Source organism: Misgurnus anguillicaudatus, chromosome 1 (assembly GCF_027580225.2).
Source record: "Misgurnus anguillicaudatus chromosome 1, ASM2758022v2, whole genome shotgun sequence".
Classification (NCBI taxonomy): Eukaryota; Metazoa; Chordata; class Actinopteri; order Cypriniformes; family Cobitidae; genus Misgurnus; species Misgurnus anguillicaudatus.
Window position 1 is genome coordinate 22,462,489 of NC_073337.2, and position 20,056 is coordinate 22,482,544.

Here is a 20,056-nt window from a genome sequence, read left to right on the forward strand (position 1 = left end):
GGTGAAATACTTTAAAGGTCCCGCGTATCGCGCACTTGATTGGCCGATATCATCTGAAGCGCGCGTCAGGGCACGCGCACGGGTTTGCTCACTCACCAACTCACAGCTTGGCTGCGCAGCAAACGGTCTCCTGACCAAACAAGCTTAACACAGACCGCTGTACGACGCTTGCCACACAAAACAAAAGCGATTTTCTGTCAATAAACCTGAGCTTTTGTTGATTTAATTTGCCCGGTGACGCCCGGTTATGGAGCCAGTCGGGTCTGAATAACAGGCGCGGACAAAGCGGATCAGCTCAAGCCGAGATGAGCGCCACTATGAGCGGCTCCGGGTCAGCGCCCTGCCGTTTCGCACATTACTTTATTATATGCGGAATAGACAACGAAACGGGTCTCGAACCAGATGCGTTAGCAGGTAAGATTGTTTATTGATGATTTCTGTATTGTTTTATGTATCATAGACTGGTGATAATGCGATGTGGTGGATATAAACACGAGATGACGTGCACTGATTTCGTATTAGTCCCGCTTGAATCACATTATAGTCTTCATGTTAGGACATTGTAGTCTGTTTAATGTATATTAAATAGCCTTTTGGTGTATTTGACTGTAATTTGACCATCAGGTGTTACAAAATTCAGAGCCTTTTATTAGTGTAATGGTATTGATTGATTTTAGATAAACCAGGTCAATACCATTATCTAACTAGTCATATTGTTAATAATTTGTGTGTTGTATGAAAATATCATTCTTTTGAGAGGACATGTAATGGTTTCAGTTTAGTTAGTTTAAAGCTGCATTTATTGAAAACCTTAATATTTTATTGTCCCATTGTGACATCAAAACCAGTATATGTATCTAGTTATTATTGGTTGTATTGGGTTGTTGGCAGAATAGGTGATAGTGATTTAGATGGGTAAGGTCCTAAATGTCTATTTTTTAGGCTGTATGTTGATAGCTTGAGTTCATGAGTACCCAGACAGATATTATTGTATCATTCTTTAAATATACATTTCATTACATTAAACAATTGTGTGTGTTTACAGAATAAGCGCAGACACAAACAGCCAGACAGACTGGAGAGAAGTCAGCTGAATTACATAGAGAGCAGATGATATATCTGTGGTTTAAGCATTCCCCTTTTTGTTTTTTGAGGCATGGCTGTTTGGTTTAATTTAATCATGGGTGCAAAAACGTTCATATGAGTCTCATACAAAAATAATGCACAGATATTTATTTTTTAACTAGCAGGGTTTTAAATATTTAACCACTTGATTGTGACACCGCCAGTGCACTTGTATTGAGCAACCAATGTTGGCTAGCTCACATGGCTCACATCATTTTTGTCTGACCAGTGCTTACTGTTGTCATTATATACCACGCTTGTAACCCTCTTTTTGCAAAACCTGTACTTGAGCCACATAGGCACGTATTGCGAATATCAAGTGACATGTTTCAAATGACCTGATTTGAATTTCTTAAACTCTTGTTTTAACAGATCCACCTTTAAAACCTGGCACAGTTAAACATACAGTGCTGTAGTGAACTTTGCGTCGTCCAGAGCTAAGCTGGCACGTGCTTAATGCTCCTGTGGATTAGATACAGATTGTTAAGACCAGGATTTGTGGGATAAAACCTGTAGATGGTCTATATATAATGATTTTATTTCAGTTTTGGAAGCCAATTTCATTATGTAGTTTTTTAATGTATTTTAAAGAGCACCTATTGTCCGATTCACGTTTTTTAAATTTCCTTTGTTATGTAAGTGTTTGTTAGTACATGCTAGCGATATGCGAAAGGTACATAACCCAATTTAAACGATGACGCAAGTTATTTTCTCCAACGTAAATCTCTCTTTTTGGACTACAACAAACACACGGATTGTAGGCAACAGTTTACTTCCTGGGATTGGTGTGATGTAGACAAGACCGACATTATCATAATTCCTCCCACTTCGGACTTACAGCCTGTAAGTTAACTCCTGTTAGCAAACGAATCTTTCAAACATGGTAAGGAACGTCACATTTCCAGCTGACGTCAGAAATATTCAGGCCAATCACAACGTACAAATTAGCTGACCAATCAGGGACACAGAGCTTTTCAAATTCGTGTGTTTCAGTAAGAGAGTGAAATCTGAAGCTACAAAAATGTATGGTATGTGGAAAATAATGTGTTTTTTAACCATAAACCACACAAACACATTGTGTTATACAAAATACACAAAATAACGTTGTGTTTTTAGCAATAAAATAGTTCCTCTTTAAGGTTTTATAAAGAACAAATAAATAACATACAAAAAGACGTAAATAACAAAATAAATGAAAGGCATGTATATAAAATACATACAAAAGATTTAAATAGACAATAATAATATTTACCATTTTATAAGTCTGAGGCACATATCAAGAAAAAGTCATCATTACATTTCCAAAAAATTCAAGAAAGGTCTTTATTGTGATCTTAGCATATAGAAGAACGTAGTAATTTGTAGCTATGTTTGACAAAAATTGTAAATTATGTTAGATAACAAACGCATCTTTAAAATAATTTAAAGCAAATAATCGGACCTATGACCTAGCAACAACCTACACTGTAAAAAATTCCATGTTGCACCTAAATATTTAAGTTTTATTAACTTGAATACATTTTTTTTAAACTTTCTTGACAAGTGAGGAGTTGCTATAAGCTTAAATTATAATAATAAGTTGAATTGTTTTAAGTTATTGCAACTTCTCAATAGCAGTGGCGGCCGGTGACTTTTCTTCCGAGGGGCGCAAATTCAAAATATGTGTTCGGTGCGTCATGTTAACCTATGCATCATGCGTCATGTCAAATTACGTGCCTGCTGAAGATGTTTTGAAGGGGTTAATGATAAAAGAGATGCTCGGGTTCACAAAATACTCGCAAGAGACTGACTTAACACTAAACTCCACACGAGATTAAGCAATATCCCAACGTCTCTTTTATAATAAACGCCTTCGATGCATCTGCAGCAGGCACGTATTTTGACATGATGACGCATGATGGACATAGGTTCACATGATGCACCGAACACACATTTTGTACCGTAGTATAAGGCGCATCATTCAAAAATGCGTCATTAAGACGAAATCAATTATATAAGTCACAGTGGACTAACGTCGCGTTTATTTAGAAAATTATTTCACAAAATCCAAGCCGAAGAACAGACATTTAATCTGGAACGGCAAGTTATTCAACTAGACAATAGCCGACAGAACAGCAGGCTGAATAGATGTCTGTACGTTAAAATTAATATTATCAGTTATTTAAATGATAAACCATAGTATACAGAACTTACCTGGAAGGCTGAATAGGCTAAATTAACCGAACAAGCCAACTAGCGTGAAGTTTGCATACTCGTCATTCCACATTACTGAATCCATTGAATTACATAAATACAGAAGCAGCATATGGCGGACTCTTGCAACTGTAGATGGTAATGTTGTTGTCTCTTGCCTCATAAATGTCAAAATTAATTAATACTGACTTACAAGCCGCACCTGACTATAAGACGCAGCACCAGCCAAGTTATGAAAAAATGCGGCTTATAGGCCGAAAAATACGGTAAATACATGTTTTGAAGAGTTTCGCATCATGTGCCCTCGAAAACTCCCCACTGAAATTTCAAATTAATTAAACCTTAAAATGTAAGTGCAACAAGGAATTTTACAATGTACCATGCACAATTTTTCAAAAACTATTCATTATTTCTTGTCAAACTGTGGGGCAAGCCTAATTTTTTTGTGGTTGTAAAGCAGCTACTTTTTTCTTTATGCTATGTAACCTAAAGCCATACCTGGCATTTGTGCATGTAAGCTTCCCGTTCAAGATAAAAAAGAGAATTTTGTCCTTTCTGTGCTGAGTTTCTCATGTCAGATCGTGATTAAACGGCTCGAGCCTGATGAATTTACCTCTCTGTGTGTCCTGTGTGATTAGGGGGCTTTGACATTATCAGCACAGTGGGTTGCTTGCTGAGATAAGCAGTGTAAGCACTCACGTTTGTGGTATTGTGAGATGTACGCCTGAGATATCCCATGTACAACATAACCTTTGTTGAAAATTATCCTCTGGTTTTTGTTTGATCTATATCGAATGTTTTGAAAAATCCCCTCACTCCACCCCATAGCACCTGTGTTTTCTGCTGGCCTAGTTTTTAAAGGTTGGCTTTGGTTGCACCTCCTGTGAGAAGATGAGAACGCTCATTTGTAATTCAAACCACTTGAAGATCGCGAAAGATGGATCTCATGATGTGCTGCTGTGATATATTTTTGGCCGCGTTTCCTCAGTTTCATTGTTAGGGGTAGAAAGGCACTCTTCCTGCTGTTTACCTCAGTGTGTTTCTGCATGAATGCATGCATGGCCCTCCGGTGCCAAAGGGGACCCAGGACTCAAAGGGCCGAGCTTCCCCGGTGCTTTTCGGCATAATTATCACCGCTGGTCGCCCTTTCGCTATTCTGCCCCATTTATGGTCACTTTTATGTTATATTAAAAAGACTGTGCAAGGGTTAATTGAAAATGACCATTAATAACACAAACACAGTGTGGCTTTTCAATTGATGTCATTTCAAATGATCGTGCCTCTATTCTCCAATGGCAGAGAGGTTTATTAATGGGACACTTGTCCTTGTTTCTTTTTAGCTTAGACTCTGGTGAAATTGGCTAGTTTGTAGTACACTGCAAGGCCAAGGTGATTTGGGAAAATAAAGCTCCACTAAATGCCAAATTTGTTGTTTTTCTCTCTCTCTCTTTCCTTCAGCTTATTTATTGGTCTCTCTGCCCCCATATAATCCATTTAGTTATGGATGTTTGTTGTTTCCCGAAAGGCCTTTCCAACACTTGTATCCTAGGCCTAGGGGTGCAGTATATCCTTGAAGTGGGATAAAAATATAACCTATAAATAGCTCCTCTTGTGTTGGACTCTCTGAAAGGACAGTATTGCTAGTGCTACGCTAGTGCTAGTATTGTAAGAAATATACTTTGCATGCAGCTCATCAGATTTTAAAACTAGTATTATGTTGAAAATGAGAAAAAGGCTTATACATTTTCGGTTTAGTAGACTTCGTGCAACTGCAAATGGGTGTCTTGTAAATATCAGATATCTAAAAATATAATATATGAGAACAACTGGCTTGATGGCAGACAGTAGATGTGACCCTGTTTGTGAAATCCAGGCTAAAGTCTCATAATCTTGTTATTGAGTCACAAATAACTCATAAAAAATGAACGTTTCACAATCATGCATGTGCAGATGTTCACGTTTCAACGCTCTGGGGATCGTGACTTAAAGTATGTTTTCGGTTCCCTCCAAAACATTCAGCACCTGCAGGCCTTGCTAACATTCTCGGATTGTACTGATGTGCCACGCATCAATAAAATGACTTTGTAAAACAACAAACAAAACCGCATTGGCAGACGAAGATGTTTCGATCTTTGATCTGGCTCGTCTCCATCGTTCACACCTCAACCCAAAGAGGGGATTTGACTCTTTTGAATCACCTTCATTTACTGAGGATTTGACACCTCGAGTAGTAATTAACAGGTTATCGATAGTTTTTGGTCATCCTCAGGTAAGACCTGTTGATAGGGGTGTAGCCCTGTTTAAAGAACTGCATCGGCTCCGTTTGACTTTTATAGCTCTCCTGAAACGGCTTTTAACAAGTACGTTGGCAAACAAGATGCTGAGGATATGTTTAGCGTAGCTGTCATTAGTGGCGAGTTTCCTAGGCAGTTAAGCAAGTCGGTTCATTCGTCAATTAATAAATGCATAGATATTGATTCACGAAACCGGTATTTGAAAGCATTGTAATAATTTTTCCCTGATTATAGTGAATATATTCATTTATTTTGAGGAAAATTTGTAGAGTTGCATGCTGTTAACATTGCAAGGTCATGTGAACATGCACTGAAAAAAACGATTAATTCAATTTACTACATTTTTTTAAGGTAAGTGGTTGCAATCAATTTATTTAAGCTACATTTAAACAAAATTTTTTTTTTCATTTTATTTTAATATTTTTTTGTTTAAATGTAGCCTAAATAAATTGATTGCAACCACTTACCTTAAAAAATTAGTGCATTTTCTTAAAAAAATAAAATCCAGATAATTTACTCACCACCATGTCATCCAAAATGTTGATGTCTTTCTTCGTTCAGTCGAGAAGAAATTATGTTTTTTGAGGAAAACATTCCAGGATTTTTCTAATTTTAATGGACTTTAATGGACCCCGATACTCAATAGTTTTGATGCAGTTTAAAGGACTTCAAAGGACTCTAAACAAAGTCTTTAAATCTTTATTAAGAAAAATAAAAAATATGCACTTTTGGACCACAACTTCTCTTCTTCCTCCAGCTGTGTGGCGCGCCAGCGCGACCTCACGTAATTGCAGAATGACGTCGAAAGGTCACGTGTTACATATATGAAACGCACATTTGGAGACCATTTTAAACAATAAACTGACACAAAGACATTTAGTATCATTCCACATACAACAACGCCGGAATGGTCCTCTTTCTGCAAACTTGTAAACACTGGGGCGTAGTTTCAATACGTTATCTGTGACCTCTTGACGTGATGACGTATTACGTGAAGTCGCGCTTAGCTCATCACAGGACCAGAGGAAGACAAGGAGTTGTGGTTTAAATGCATTTTTTTATTTTTTTTTGCCAAAAATGATAATTGTTTCACTAGATAAGACCCTTATGCCTCGTTTGAGATCTTTGAAGCTGCGTTGACACTGCAATTTTAAACTGCATTAAAACTGTTAAGTATTGGGATCCAGGTCATTAAATGAGAAAGTCCATTAAAATGAGAAAAATCCTGGAATGTTTTCCTCAAAAAACATAATTTCTTCTCGACTGAACAAAGACAGACATCAACATTTTGGATGACATGGTGGTGAGTAAATTGAATGAATAATTTTTTTTCAGTGTGGGACCCAGGAAACATGCATATTGTTAAAAATGTATAGCTGTAAATCACTTTGGATTAAATGCATAAATGTAATCAAATCAAAAAGTCCCTGTTGATTCCTAAACCCCTTCCCAAAGTACCCTTAAAAGTCCCCGGAATCTTTGTTTTCCATGGTTGGGGCAAGATAAATACTTTGGGTTTCAATGTAAGATTATGTTCATACAGCCCATTGTCATCAAGTTGAGTAGTCTGACAGCTTGCGGGAAAATAATAACTATCCGTAACCCAGCTGTTTTCAATCGGATACTCCTTAAAGCGTAACTAAACCCCTGGTCAGAGCCTGACTCCACCCACTGGCAATATTTGAAAAATGCAAGAAAAGTGGGCAGATCCCAACGGAGATAGAGGGGACGAACTAAGCTCGTACCAAGTGTGTGGTGAGATCGTAACAAGGGCGTGGCGAGCTTGAACCTGCTTACGTCACAAGTTACTTTTTGGACCCAACATCCAATAGGAAAATCCAACTGCAGTAGCCACCGTTCAACCTGAAGAGGGCAGCACTCAGACGTTTTTACACCATATATTGTAGTATTGAAACACTTTATATCCAAATGTCAAAAAACTTACTAAAATCAATGAACTGCACTAATAAAGCCCCATTCTTACAGATCATTAACTAAAAAAAGTTGGTTAAGGGTTTAGTTACTCTTTAACCATCTTCCGGCTGCTGTAAAAATATCATGGAATTAAAAGGAAATTTTCGGATGATGCTAAACTTTCTTCTATCTAGAGCGTTGTATCGAGTCACATCTGCATTAATTATGCGAATGTTGTTTTCAGTAGTCCAAGATGTTGCACCGACCTGTTGAACCTAGCAAATTTTTATAAGTAAAGCCTTCACTGTTTAAAGATTTTGACTTAAAAGCCAGACAGGACCTACGAAACCGGGGCGCCAAATGCTGCATTGTTCCATTGCGGCTGCATGACGTGTCTCCGCTCATTGTTTCCTGAAGACTCTGGCTGACTCCTATTGTGACTGAGGGCGAGCACTCAAGCTGTAGTGGACACCCATAAAGAGACACTGGAGGGCCATCTGTCTGTAAGCAACCGCATAGATTTGGGTACAATGGCTATGCTAATTCCCTGGCACCTCCATAGATTTTACCCTCTAATGGGCCTGACTCGGGTGGAGGGAGGGACGGACGGGTCAAGCAACTAAGCTTTGTAATGTCGGCCCAACTAAAACCCTCGGTATAGACTGTTTTTTTATGCAAACACGAGCGAACGCGCACAATCGAATGCATAGCCTGGCAGATCATAGTTTATTTGACTCATACACATGCACTAATGTTCGATGCATGTGCATTCATTGCGACAAATTGCAATACCTCTCGTGGCCTACATGCTCCTGTAAATAAGATGATAGATACAGTATGCAGAGCTCGGATGCAAAAGTCGTTTAAGATTACCTTGACACCAGCTGGTTAAAAATAATTACATTAGCTTAACATTAGAAGATTTGACATTTTGTATCTAATGGAATGTCATTCATACATATTTTGCTTGCCTTGAATGTCCAAGTAATCTTTATGGCCCGCACCGTTACAAGACTGATATACCTGCCTCTGTATAACCAAACCATGAGGCTGTTTTGGATGAATTACTGACTTGTAAATATCATTTGCACTCAATAAGAGGCGTTTTTAAACTTTTGCTGGCTGCCAAACTAGCAAATAATTATCATAAATTGCTGAGTTATGCCATAGGGCGCATAAATCCAGTTGCATAACGTCTTTACCTTTATGAGCGGCCCTCATCTAATAGATTAAAACCGAGCTAGTGCACTGAATAGCGCTGAGGCCTTCATCATTTATAAATGCTTGATCTGAATATTTGCGTAATAATTTAGGGGGAGCATGTAAAGTACGGTTGATGTTATAAACTATTTTTTTTTATGTATTGTGAGTTTTATAGTAATAAGAACCAGAAACTTCCTGTGGCGCAATTGGTAGCAGTGTTAGCATACTTACTTACTGATAAGGTGTAATGCACTGTAAGTATATGTAAATTAAAGGTGGATGAAGCTCTGGATCTCCAGTTGACGGTGTGTACTGGTTCTGCTGACCCATTAAACGGGTCAAACTGTGCTAGTGGACTTAATGGACAATCACCATATCTGTGTATGTCGGTGTCCTCTTTGTTTGTGTATGAGGGAGGCCAATGTTGACTTTGTTCATTGACATCCAACATCCAACTCATCAGTAACCTCTGTCCTCAGATAAGCCGTAGCACACCATGTGACTATTCTGATTACAGCCAAGCATGATGCATGTGTTAGTTATGTAGATATGTTTATAAGATTATTAATAGAGCATGAGTTAAAGAAATGTGTAAAATTATTGATGTGTTGCATTTCATGGCTAAATGCGTTGCTTAAATTAGTAAGCATTGTGCTCAATATTTTGGTAGTTGATAAATGTTTCTTTCCACATCAAAATTTTTGATATACAAGGTTTTATGTTAAAATGCATAAGAATGTTTAAGGTGGGGGGTTACGCCTATTTAATGTAACTATATATATTGAGTAATAATGATTGATAGATTAGAGTATTGTTTTATAAAATGGTATGTTGTGCATTAAATTTATTTTGCAAAAAGTTTTTCATTACTCTTTAAACTTTGACCTGAATGTCTGCAACAGGCTTCCCAGAGCTACTAAAATGAAGACACTGTTTCTGCCCATTTGTGTTGTTTCTGTGTGTGTTTGTTTGTGCAGTTGAGCAAGTTATATAAGATTAAACAACAACGCTTTCTTTTATTAATTAGGGCTGGGTATCCATTCAGATGTTCCAGATCGATTCAATTTCGATTCACAAGATATCAAATTGATTCGATTTCGATTCTCGATTCAATTTTCGATTCCGGATCTCGGGTTGGTTTTTATACTCAATTCTAGGGCTGCACGATAAATCGCATGCAATACCACGCGCATCACGTCAGTAATGCCGGTTCCTTGATTAGTATTAAATCGCCATCAGCTGTTTTCAGATGGCGCGACATTAACTGCACAGAGCCGTAGTTCCCTGACAATTTGGGCCATATCGCATACATATCGCAGGCGATACGTCCACGATAATTAATGCGAAATTGCCCTGATTGTCAGTGAACTACGGCTCTGTGCAGTTAAAGCTGCTCCATCTGAAAACAGCTGATGGCGATTTAATACTAATCAAGGAACCGGCATTACTGACGTGATGTGCGTGACAAACACATGCGATTTATCGTGCAGCCCTACTCAATTCTCAATTCAACTCAATGAATATAGATTTAATACAAATACTATATTAATAAAAAAAAGAGTGGGTAATTAATAAAAAGAAATTAAAAGCCACAACACTATCGTTGTCGTCTTGCTTAATGCCTCCATACCTCTTACTTTTTATGTGAAGGTGGCATCAACGTTGATGAAGCACCCAAAACCGCCATTTTAAGGACTAAATGAAAGAATGACAGGCTCACCTCTCGCTCCTTGGTAACATCACGCAAGGCAAAAAAGAGGGTGACATCTAGTGAAGAAGACTAGTAATTTGATTAATGTTAATCTTACGTTCAATGTTTGCATAGTATAAATGACATTTGAGAATCGATTCTGAATCGACCACGTTTTAAAAAACGATTAATCGAAAAATCTATTTTTTTGCCCAGCCCTATTATTAATACATCAGAATTTACATTTATTAGGGCCCTATGATTTCCACGACGGAATCCAAGCATAAAAATGAAATGTACTGTACAACGCGGAATGTCACAGAATTTGGCAAATTTTGGAATCAGTCATTTTTAAAACCCATTATAACTCATTAATCTGCGAATAAAATGACAGAAATGCGCAGAAACGTTTTCTTTATTTTGTGTAATGTTGGACATAAAGAAGAGTAGGTCCGTTTCTCGTCATGCATTGCAAACAATGACGAGCGTTGCCTTATCAGTACGCAGTACGAGGCCTATATGTAATTTAAAAGAAAACTTTCAATAAATTGTTATTATTGTATTTGTTTAAGGTTTTCAGTTGATAAGATAAAGCTTTTTAATTACTGAAATTAAATGTAACCATTAAAACCAGAATCCAGAAAAATAAAAAATAAAAACACGGAATTTGAGAATAAATAAAACGAAATTTGGGATAAATTTAAAACAAAGTGCCCTAATTTATGCAAGTGACTTATGCTGCATTAACACCAGCCACGGTAGAGGCGTCAAGCATGAGTGATTTCAATGTTAAGTCAATGTAAAAATGTGTTTACGCGCGTCTGGAGGTCTTGTGGTGCGAATGAGGCGTTTAGGGCGGCGTGGTAAACGTGAACCCGCTTTATTCACGCGACTAGTTAGTGCGAATGATGCAAATTGAGCGTTTCCGCAAAAAAAGTGCAAGTTAAAATTGCGACGCATTAACCAATCAGGAGCTTGCTCTAGTAGTGACATGATTACAGGAAGCGAGCGGAGTCGCAGAAGCCCCTCCCATCACGCAACTTTCTGCGTGAATGTCTCCAATGATTACAGTTTCACGCGCGGCTTTCACTTGAAAATGAAGCGTGTAAACTCAAAATGTTTAAGCGTCCAACTACGTGCTAATAGCGCGTTTTTGTCGTCTCTACCGCATTCTGTGTGTATCCAGCATTTCAATGCATTACCTAGTAAAGAAAATCTATCAGTATGTGTGTTCCCTAAGTTCGAACCCATGGCATTTTGTGCTGCTAATGCAATGCTTTACCACTGAGCTATACAGGAACACATCAATTTTGAATGGGGGCTCGTCTGGGACTAATAATAAAGAATTACTAATAAAGTTGAATGTTTATCTAATGTAGCATTATAGATAAAGGCTATTCCTTCCACCTCTCTAGTTGCTTTGAAAAGTTTGGGTACATGGTATCAAACCATTTTTCTACTGGATTTAAGTTATTTTCACACATCTGACCTAGGGCTGGGCGGTATATCGGGTTTAGGGGATATATCGATATGGGTTCGCAATGTGGAATTAGGCAATACCGTTCATATCGATATGGTTTAATGCAACTCAAGCGCGCATACACGTGCTCTGTGCAAGCCCGCCCGTCACAGCAAGTACGCGACGCAGAAAGCACACAGAAACTCTGTGACGGTTGGATGCGCCTCATGAATGTGGACATTCAAAAACTGCGGCTGCATGCACTCGGAGGATTGTAATAATTGAGTTCAAGACTAAAATAAAATGTCTCCTCGACCTGCTTTTACAGAGAGATCATTGGAATTAAGTTACCGCTGCATATGTGTGCTTTCATCCCAACAACATGTCTGACGCTCCATCACAACACCTATTTATCTAATACGCTATTGCAATTATTCCTCATCACTATTATAGCAATATCAGGTGAGTGATATTGCATTTATACATTAGTTCGACGGGACAAGTGCGTAGATAAAACAGAAACTTTTTCCTCAGATTCAAAGCATAACACCCACAAACAAGTCTTCGTTATTTAATTTTAAAACGTCACTTTAGAATTAGTAACGAATGATTGTGCTGCTTCAGTGAAGCTATTAGTGTGAATTAATGAGATTATTATTAAGAAATAATAAGGAAGGATGTGTGTGAATGAAACAAAGACACTTTAAATGTGCTGAATGTGTGCACGTTATAGTTTCAGTTTGCATGTAGCCAATCAGATTCCAGAACCACATCTGTTCTATAAACTTAATTATTTTGGATCATATGTTTTTAAGTTTTGTGACTGGAATACACTATATAAGGACAAAAGGACTGTGACACCCCCTTCTAATGAAGAGGTTTGACTACTTTAGTAAATTCTGTGAACACAAATCATAATGCTACAGACAATTCAGTATATTAATGAGAATTGTGTGTTTTTAATTTTATGAATAATAATTTCAATAGTATGGGCAGGACACTTTTCTTTAATTATATTATAGATTAAAGATCATATTACATGATAATGCCCATGTGCACAAAACAAAGTAAAAAAAAGAAATGATTAAGAACTTCCCTGGTTTGTATATAAAGTTAACTAAACCCAGCTACTTTGTTATGACAAACATTTACCACCCATCAAGGACATGAGCATACGGTCATTTCGGGTAAGATAAAGGCTCTAACAAAGATGATTTTTTATATGGTACTGCATGGTATATAATTTTTGTTTTGATTTGAAGTGGAATAGATAGTTTATTAGGGTGTATTTACAACTTTAAGGTACAACAACTTCAGCCACAAAGATTATAAAGGCTTTGACTTTCAAGTAACATTTTTATCCTTTTTGTAAGAAATACCGGATATATATCGGATACCGGCATTCCTTAAAAAAATACTGGGATATGAATTTTTGCTCATACCGCCCAGCCCTAATCTGACCATGTAGATACAGGGCTTTTCTTGCTCTTGTGCACCCAGGTGTGATGCAGAGTCTTCGACAGGCCAGAACATGTTGTGGACTTCAGGTTTAGCAGATCTGTCATGGCGCTTGTGCTGACTGCCCAGATCCTGTGGGAAGGAAAAGGACCCCAATGTTTTGTGCTCACATTGTGCCCCCTCAGCACTCAAACCACACACACACACACACAGTTTGTGTAGCAAGGCCTCAGTTGCGTAACACGGTTAAGGATGGACAAAGACACTGTGTGCTGTGACTGCTGTCTTCCATCAGCACTTTTAAAATGAATGGTGCTCGGAGCAAGGCCAGTGATTTTGGTGATTTTGTGAGCTTAATATCACACCTAATCATATTTATGGTGTAGGTTTGCCACAAGGGCTTTTGGGTCATTGATGGAGAACTGTTTTTGACAAAAAGTATGAGATGGCCATAAGGCTGTCATATTTGCATGGTACTTAAAAAAAACAACAACATGGCATTGCTTTGTTTTGCTGACCCTTTTTGTTAGTGGAAGGAGTATATTATTTATGATCTATGAAAACAGATAAAGAGTTGGTTATTCATATATGATGACTGTGGCAGGTGTTAGGATTTAACAGATTGCAGAGTTAGCTATGACGTCAGATGAGTTCAAAGAGTACCTGATTTACATTCGGTCAGTGGTGACGCATGTTCTTAACACACAGACATGGGATGAATCATCCTGTAAGTACAGTAGCAAACACAGCAGCAGTTTCTTCCTGTGTGGGTGAATATCAGTATGAAGAAAATAAAGGCTGCGTTCATGTAACTCAGTTGGTAAAGCATTGCGTTAGCAGCAGAAAGCCCATGGGTTCAATCCTAAGGGACTACACATCAATCCGCTGTAGTCACTTTTAGAGATGGACAATACAGGCCCCGTTTACACGTACATGGTTATTTTAAAAAACAGAGACATTTTCCTTTACACGCAAACAGAGAATTCTGAAACCAATTCTTTCTAAAAACTCCGTCCAAAGTGGAAATTTTGAAAATCTGCTTTTGCACGTTTGTATGTAAACTGAGACAAACGTAGGGCCCTATAATTTCCGCGATCATGGAATCACGGACGGAATTGTGGAATTGGCTAATTAACATGGAATCTAGTGTTAACGCAGAATTTTACATATTTTGAATAAAATTCTGTTTTTGTGTGGGAGAAGAACATATGTCTGGGGGAAATGCAGACCAGGGGGAGCAAATTTGCGGCGACACACCCCCTCCCGTCATTTCAGACCCCCTCCAAAACGCTGAAACCATGGCGAAGCGTCTCTCCACGACTCTGCTTTCTTCAGCGAAAAAATAATAAATTCGACGCTAAGCACTCAGTTCCGATTGGCTTACATGGGCTTGAGCTTCTCGTTACACCGCCACCTACAGGTTTGGCATGCTCTTGACGTACATGTAAATAGACACTTTTCTGAAAACTGCCGTGTTGGCACAATGTTAATTTTGAAACCTGAGAGGTTGAAATGTCTGTTTATGAAAATAGCCACTCACGTGTAAACGTAGCCATAGACTAAAATTCATATCTCATGGTTTTTGGGATAAATCGCGATGCAAAATAAATATCTATTTTCTTCAAAGTGGAATTAATGTTTACATGCAATCAAAAGCCACAATTATTAAAACAGCCTGTGATGGAAAGCTTACGTCTGACCTCAGTGTACATTTTTGGCAACGCTTCTGTTGCCGGTGGGTCATATCAGACCATATCGATATAGGTGCTGTATATCCAGTTAGGAAAAATACCAATTTATAGGGATGCATAACGATTAATCGCGATTAATCTATAGCAGAATAAAAGTACATATATGTATGTGAACTGTGTATAATAACTTTGTATAGATAAATGCACACACATGCATGCATATATTTAAGAAATGTTAACATGTGTATATACATTTGTATATTTATGTATAATTTATAGTGTATATATAAATACTTAATATATAAATATATATTTTTTCTTAAAATTATACACGCATGTGTGCATATTTATATATACATAATTATTATACACAATTCACACATATATGAGGTAAACAAAAACTTGTATTCTACTATAGATTAATCACGAGTAATCGTTATGCACCCCTATATATTACTACAGCTAGATATACCGCCCAGCCCTGGTTGCTTTAAATATGCCACCCAGCCCTGATCGCTTAAGATATACCGCCCAGCCCTGGTTTGTTTTAGATAAAGCATATGATAAAGCCCCGGTCGCTTTAGATAAAGCATATGGCAAATGCATGCATAACTGTAAAAAATGTATATATGTGACCCTGAAAAACCAGTCATAAGTAGCACATGTATATTTGTAGTAGTAATATACCCAGCAATACATTGTATAGGTGAAAATTATTGATTTTTTTATGCCAAAAATCATTAGGATATTAAGTAAAGATTACGTTCCCCATGAGGATATTTAGTTAATTTCCTACCGTAGATATATAAAAACTTTATTTTATGAGTGGGTGTTGTTGCTAAGAATTAAATTTTGACAACTTTAAAGGTGATTTTCTTGATATCTTAGCCTAAACATTGTCCTATCCTAATAAACCATTCATCCAGCTTTTTCCCTTATGACATAAATAAAAAATCTTGGCGTTTTCCTGAGATTCATCTGTGTACCCCAAATGTCTTCATTCCTGAAACACACACACACACACACACACACACACTGTTCATCCTAATTTGATGATCTTAGGTGTTCAAGGGCTCAGTCGATGTCTTGCAAGGCAGGCAGGAACGAAATTTATAGAGATTGGTTGTGATTGTGTGTGTCGGTAGATGTAAATTTCTCTTAATTATCCACCTCGCCATGTTATTCTAACACCCACCATTAATATTTTGTGATGGCTTGCTGGTCTGGCACAACATGATGTCTCACTCACAGTAGAGATCACAGCCCACATTCAAGCTGTGCTCACCACAAAACTACCACTCACTTCACCTCCATCACTGCTCATCTTGTAAATTAACCCACACGTTGTCTGTGTCCACAATGTCATTGCTGTTTGGATTCAGTCATGCATCTGTTTTTGTTTGCTTCTCCATTTCTGTGTTGTGTTTGACATTTTGCTCTTTCGTTTGTCTGTTTGTGCCACCGCAGCTTTGTACCAATGGCTCGAGGCCGATCGGCAGGGCAGGGACCCAGCGGCTGTGGCAGCAGGTAAACAATTTCATTAACCATAACCAACTCTGCCCTAAACTTAACATCCTCTTCAAGCTCTTTGTCTACTGTCTGTTCATGCTTGCTTCTGTTTTCCTCTGTCTTGTCTGAAAGCTCTGTGTCAATTGATCACCTTGCTTGTTTTCACATAACCATTTGACTTTCAGTAAAGTGTTTGGAAAAGTGTTAGGTTTCCTAATTTCTATGCGTAAGCGTATATTTGTCCACTTTCTGCCATTTTCCAAGGAAAAGGTAGACGATATAATCCATGTACTGTATTTGAAGTTTTTCTTAAAGGGCACACTTCACATTTTGTGAAAATATGCTCATTTTCCAGCTCAACTAGAGTTAAACATTTGATTTTTACCATTTTGGAATCCATTCGGCTGATCTCCGGGTCTGGCGCTACCACTTTTAGCATAGCTTAGCACAGTCCATTGAAACTGATTAGACCATTAGCATCGTCCTCAAAAATACCCAGTGTTTTGATATTTTTCCTATTTTAAACTTACTCTTCTATAGTTACATTGTGTACTAAGTAGGAATGCAACAATACAGTTAGTTCACGGTTCAATACAATTTTCGGTTCTTATCCACGGTTTTTGGTTCGGTTCTGGTGACTTGGCCTATTAAAGTGTTTTTAAATTATAGACCTTTCTCACAGTAACCGGAAATACGTAATCGTAATGAAAGCGGAGTTCCTGTCAAGCGTCAACACACTAGAAAAACATAAACCCGGGCAAGTTTAAAATGGATTAAAGAGTCTACACAACTTCGTTAACGGATTTGCCAAATATTACATTTGCTGATGTGACACGACTAATGGAGGAAAGCTTTTTCCATGAAGAATTTGTCCATAAATTTCTAGGTAAGTAGAGAGAGAGTCTAACTGTTACTGAACTGTTAACTAAGGGTGTTTTCACATATGTTGGTGCGCCCCGTTGTGCGGCTTCGGAGCGCACCAAATACATTGTATTATTTTTCAGTTAGTGCGGTCCGTTTTCACACATTTTTTTTACTGTACTCGAAATGCCGCACCATACATCATGTGACAACGGTCAGTGCTGTCATTGGTCTCTGACAGCTCTTACCGTCTCATGACCACCCCCACGTTTCCACGACAACCAGCCTGACAGGGAGAGCGCAGCTATCAAGATGTGGAGATAAACGATGCACGTCTTTGCGAAGTTTCTTTGCTTTAACGTGAAATTTGCTTAGTTGTTCTATTAAAGCCTTTCTCACGGAGCCGTTTGCTAAAAAGCCCGTAATGTCACTATTTGTGTGTGGAGGACAGCTATGCATTTATAAAATCATCAGCTCAAACGTAAAGGAGACAGCGAATCTCTGCAACGGACCAGGATTGGCTTGTTTGTTGTTAACCAGCGTTGTTTCTTTCTTTATAGTCCTTACTCTTCTTGTCATACAATTCGTAGACACTTTTTCTCTTGCGACCCTCAGACATTTTGAAAAAAAAACACAGTGAGAACGCGACCTTCAATGAATGGTTGAAACCGTAGCACAACACACATACATGTGAAAGTGCGCATGTGCAGAAAGTGAACCTAGAGGCGAGCACGTACGACGGTTATACGTCAACATATAATCAGAATGATTGACATCTGGGATGACCAATAACAGAGGTAATCCACCCGGAAAACGAAAATCTTCTGCTATACCTTTAACTCTAGGGGAGCTGAAAAATTAGCATATTTTCAAAAAAAGTGGAGTGTCCCCTTAAGGGATAGTTCACCAAAATATGAAAATTCTTTTATGATTTACTTTACTTTTCCTTTCTTCAATTAAACACAAACACATTTTATGCTATTACATTATGTTGTAAAGGGCTCAACATCTTATTGTTTCTTGGGTGTCTCATAGTGAAACATGCATTTGACAACTAGTCATGATATATGTGAGAAGTACCAATGAGATTCAAGGTTATCGACATGCCAAAATATTTGAATTCAGTCACAGTGCGGATCGATTACTTATCACTTACTAAAAAGTTAAAAATATTAGTCATTTTCTCTCACAAATACATGTTTCGCTGCAGAGGATGCATACTTTATTAACCCACTGGCGTACTTGGATTACTTTGTTTGTTCGTTCGCTCATTCATTTAAAGAAGTCGTATATGGGGTGACATGAGGTTGTGTAAATTTTATGCAGATTTTCATGTTTTGGTCAACTATTTCTTTAATCACAAAAACCTATTTTATTATGCTTTTTGTCCTTGTAAGATCTCAGTCATGTAGTCACTAAATGGTTTCATTGTAGGGAAAATAGTAGCTTGTACATCCGGCTTTAAACCTCCATTTGTGTTGATATGATAAAAGAAAGAAAAACAAAGATTGCAACAACATGTGGGAAAATAACTCCCCCTATAAAGTCTCTGATTAACTTTTCTCCCTTCACATATTTTCTCTGCTGTTATAGAGGCTCATTGTAGACAATCGTGGGTCATCCACCCCTCAGCTTGTTATTTTAAATCAGTTTCTGTTTCCCCGCAACACTTTCCTTCCTTTTCTACATTTGACTGCCTTGTTTTTCTGTTGTTCTCCTGCTGTTCCTGCGAGCACCTTCTCTCTCTTTCTCTCTCTTTCTCTCTCTCTCTCTCTCTCTCTCTCCCTCTCTATCTCTCTGTGCAATAAAGGGCTTTAGTAGATTTTCATCCTCTATGTCCCTTCCTGTTAGTTAATGCCCCAGGCTGTTGGGCGGCTCTCGGAGATCACAATCTCTCATGCCAAATCACTGCCAGTTTGCCAAAAAGCACGGAATTAATATATGAGAAATAATATATAAGATTTGGACTGGTTTGCTAATTGAATTTCATTTAAATAACATCGTCGCACCTTTCCGCCCGCACTGCACTCAGGCTTTATTTTCATCCGATTACCAGTACGTAGCATCAGTTAGTGCAGTAGGCATGAGAAAACAAACAAACAAACTCGGATAGAGAGATACTGTGAGTTTCTGCTATCATGATTATTTCACAATCCGTTGATTAAAATCTCTCATCAGATCTGAATCCTGACTGACACGATGTCGGTTCCTGTAATCTGTGCTGTTGGATTTTCACATGATTTCTGTATCTGTTTATGCCTGCTTGCGTTTTGCTGTCACAGTTATGCTGTTTACACCAAACACCGCAGATAGCGTGTGTCTACCTGTCTGAAAGACACGGTAGATGATCTGAGCCAAAAAAGTCATTGTGAAAACTGATGCGTTCACGGTGATGCAGAGTGACAATAGTCCCTTTCACACATACAGTCTTTACTGGTAATTTACTGGTAAATTGCCGTTAACATGTCATGTGTGAACAGAACCTTTCCGGTAAATCAGTGCTCCCAATTTACCAGTAAGACAGGTTGTAAGATTACCAGTAATTTACCGGTAAGCGCTGTGTGTGAACGAAAATTATAGGATTACCGGCATTTAGAACAGACGACGTCAGACCGCGCTGACAGCTTCGGGCCAATCATAGCGTTTTAATACAGATGAC

The 20,056-nt window shown here is 38.1% G+C and overlaps 1 protein-coding gene across 9 annotated transcripts in view; it reads left to right on the plus strand.

Annotated features, from left to right (window-relative positions):
* The first annotated feature begins 61 nt into the window (after positions 1 to 61).
* The window catches only part of dennd5b (DENN/MADD domain containing 5B), a 46,116-nt gene continuing 26,121 nt past the window's right edge, over positions 62 to 20,056 (plus strand). For 3 of the 9 annotated variants that reach the window (XM_055189956.2, XM_055189958.2, XM_055189957.2), the window contains exons 1-2: positions 63 to 414; positions 16,495 to 16,554. In XM_055189956.2, the coding sequence (XP_055045931.2) occupies positions 306 to 414; positions 16,495 to 16,554 (169 nt within the window). In that variant the 5' untranslated portion in view covers positions 63 to 305. Of the gene's footprint in view, positions 415 to 16,494; positions 16,555 to 20,056 lie in introns of all 9 variants that reach the window. The other 6 variants (XM_055189959.2, XM_055189961.2, XM_055189960.2 and 3 more) reach the window with 3 other exon arrangements.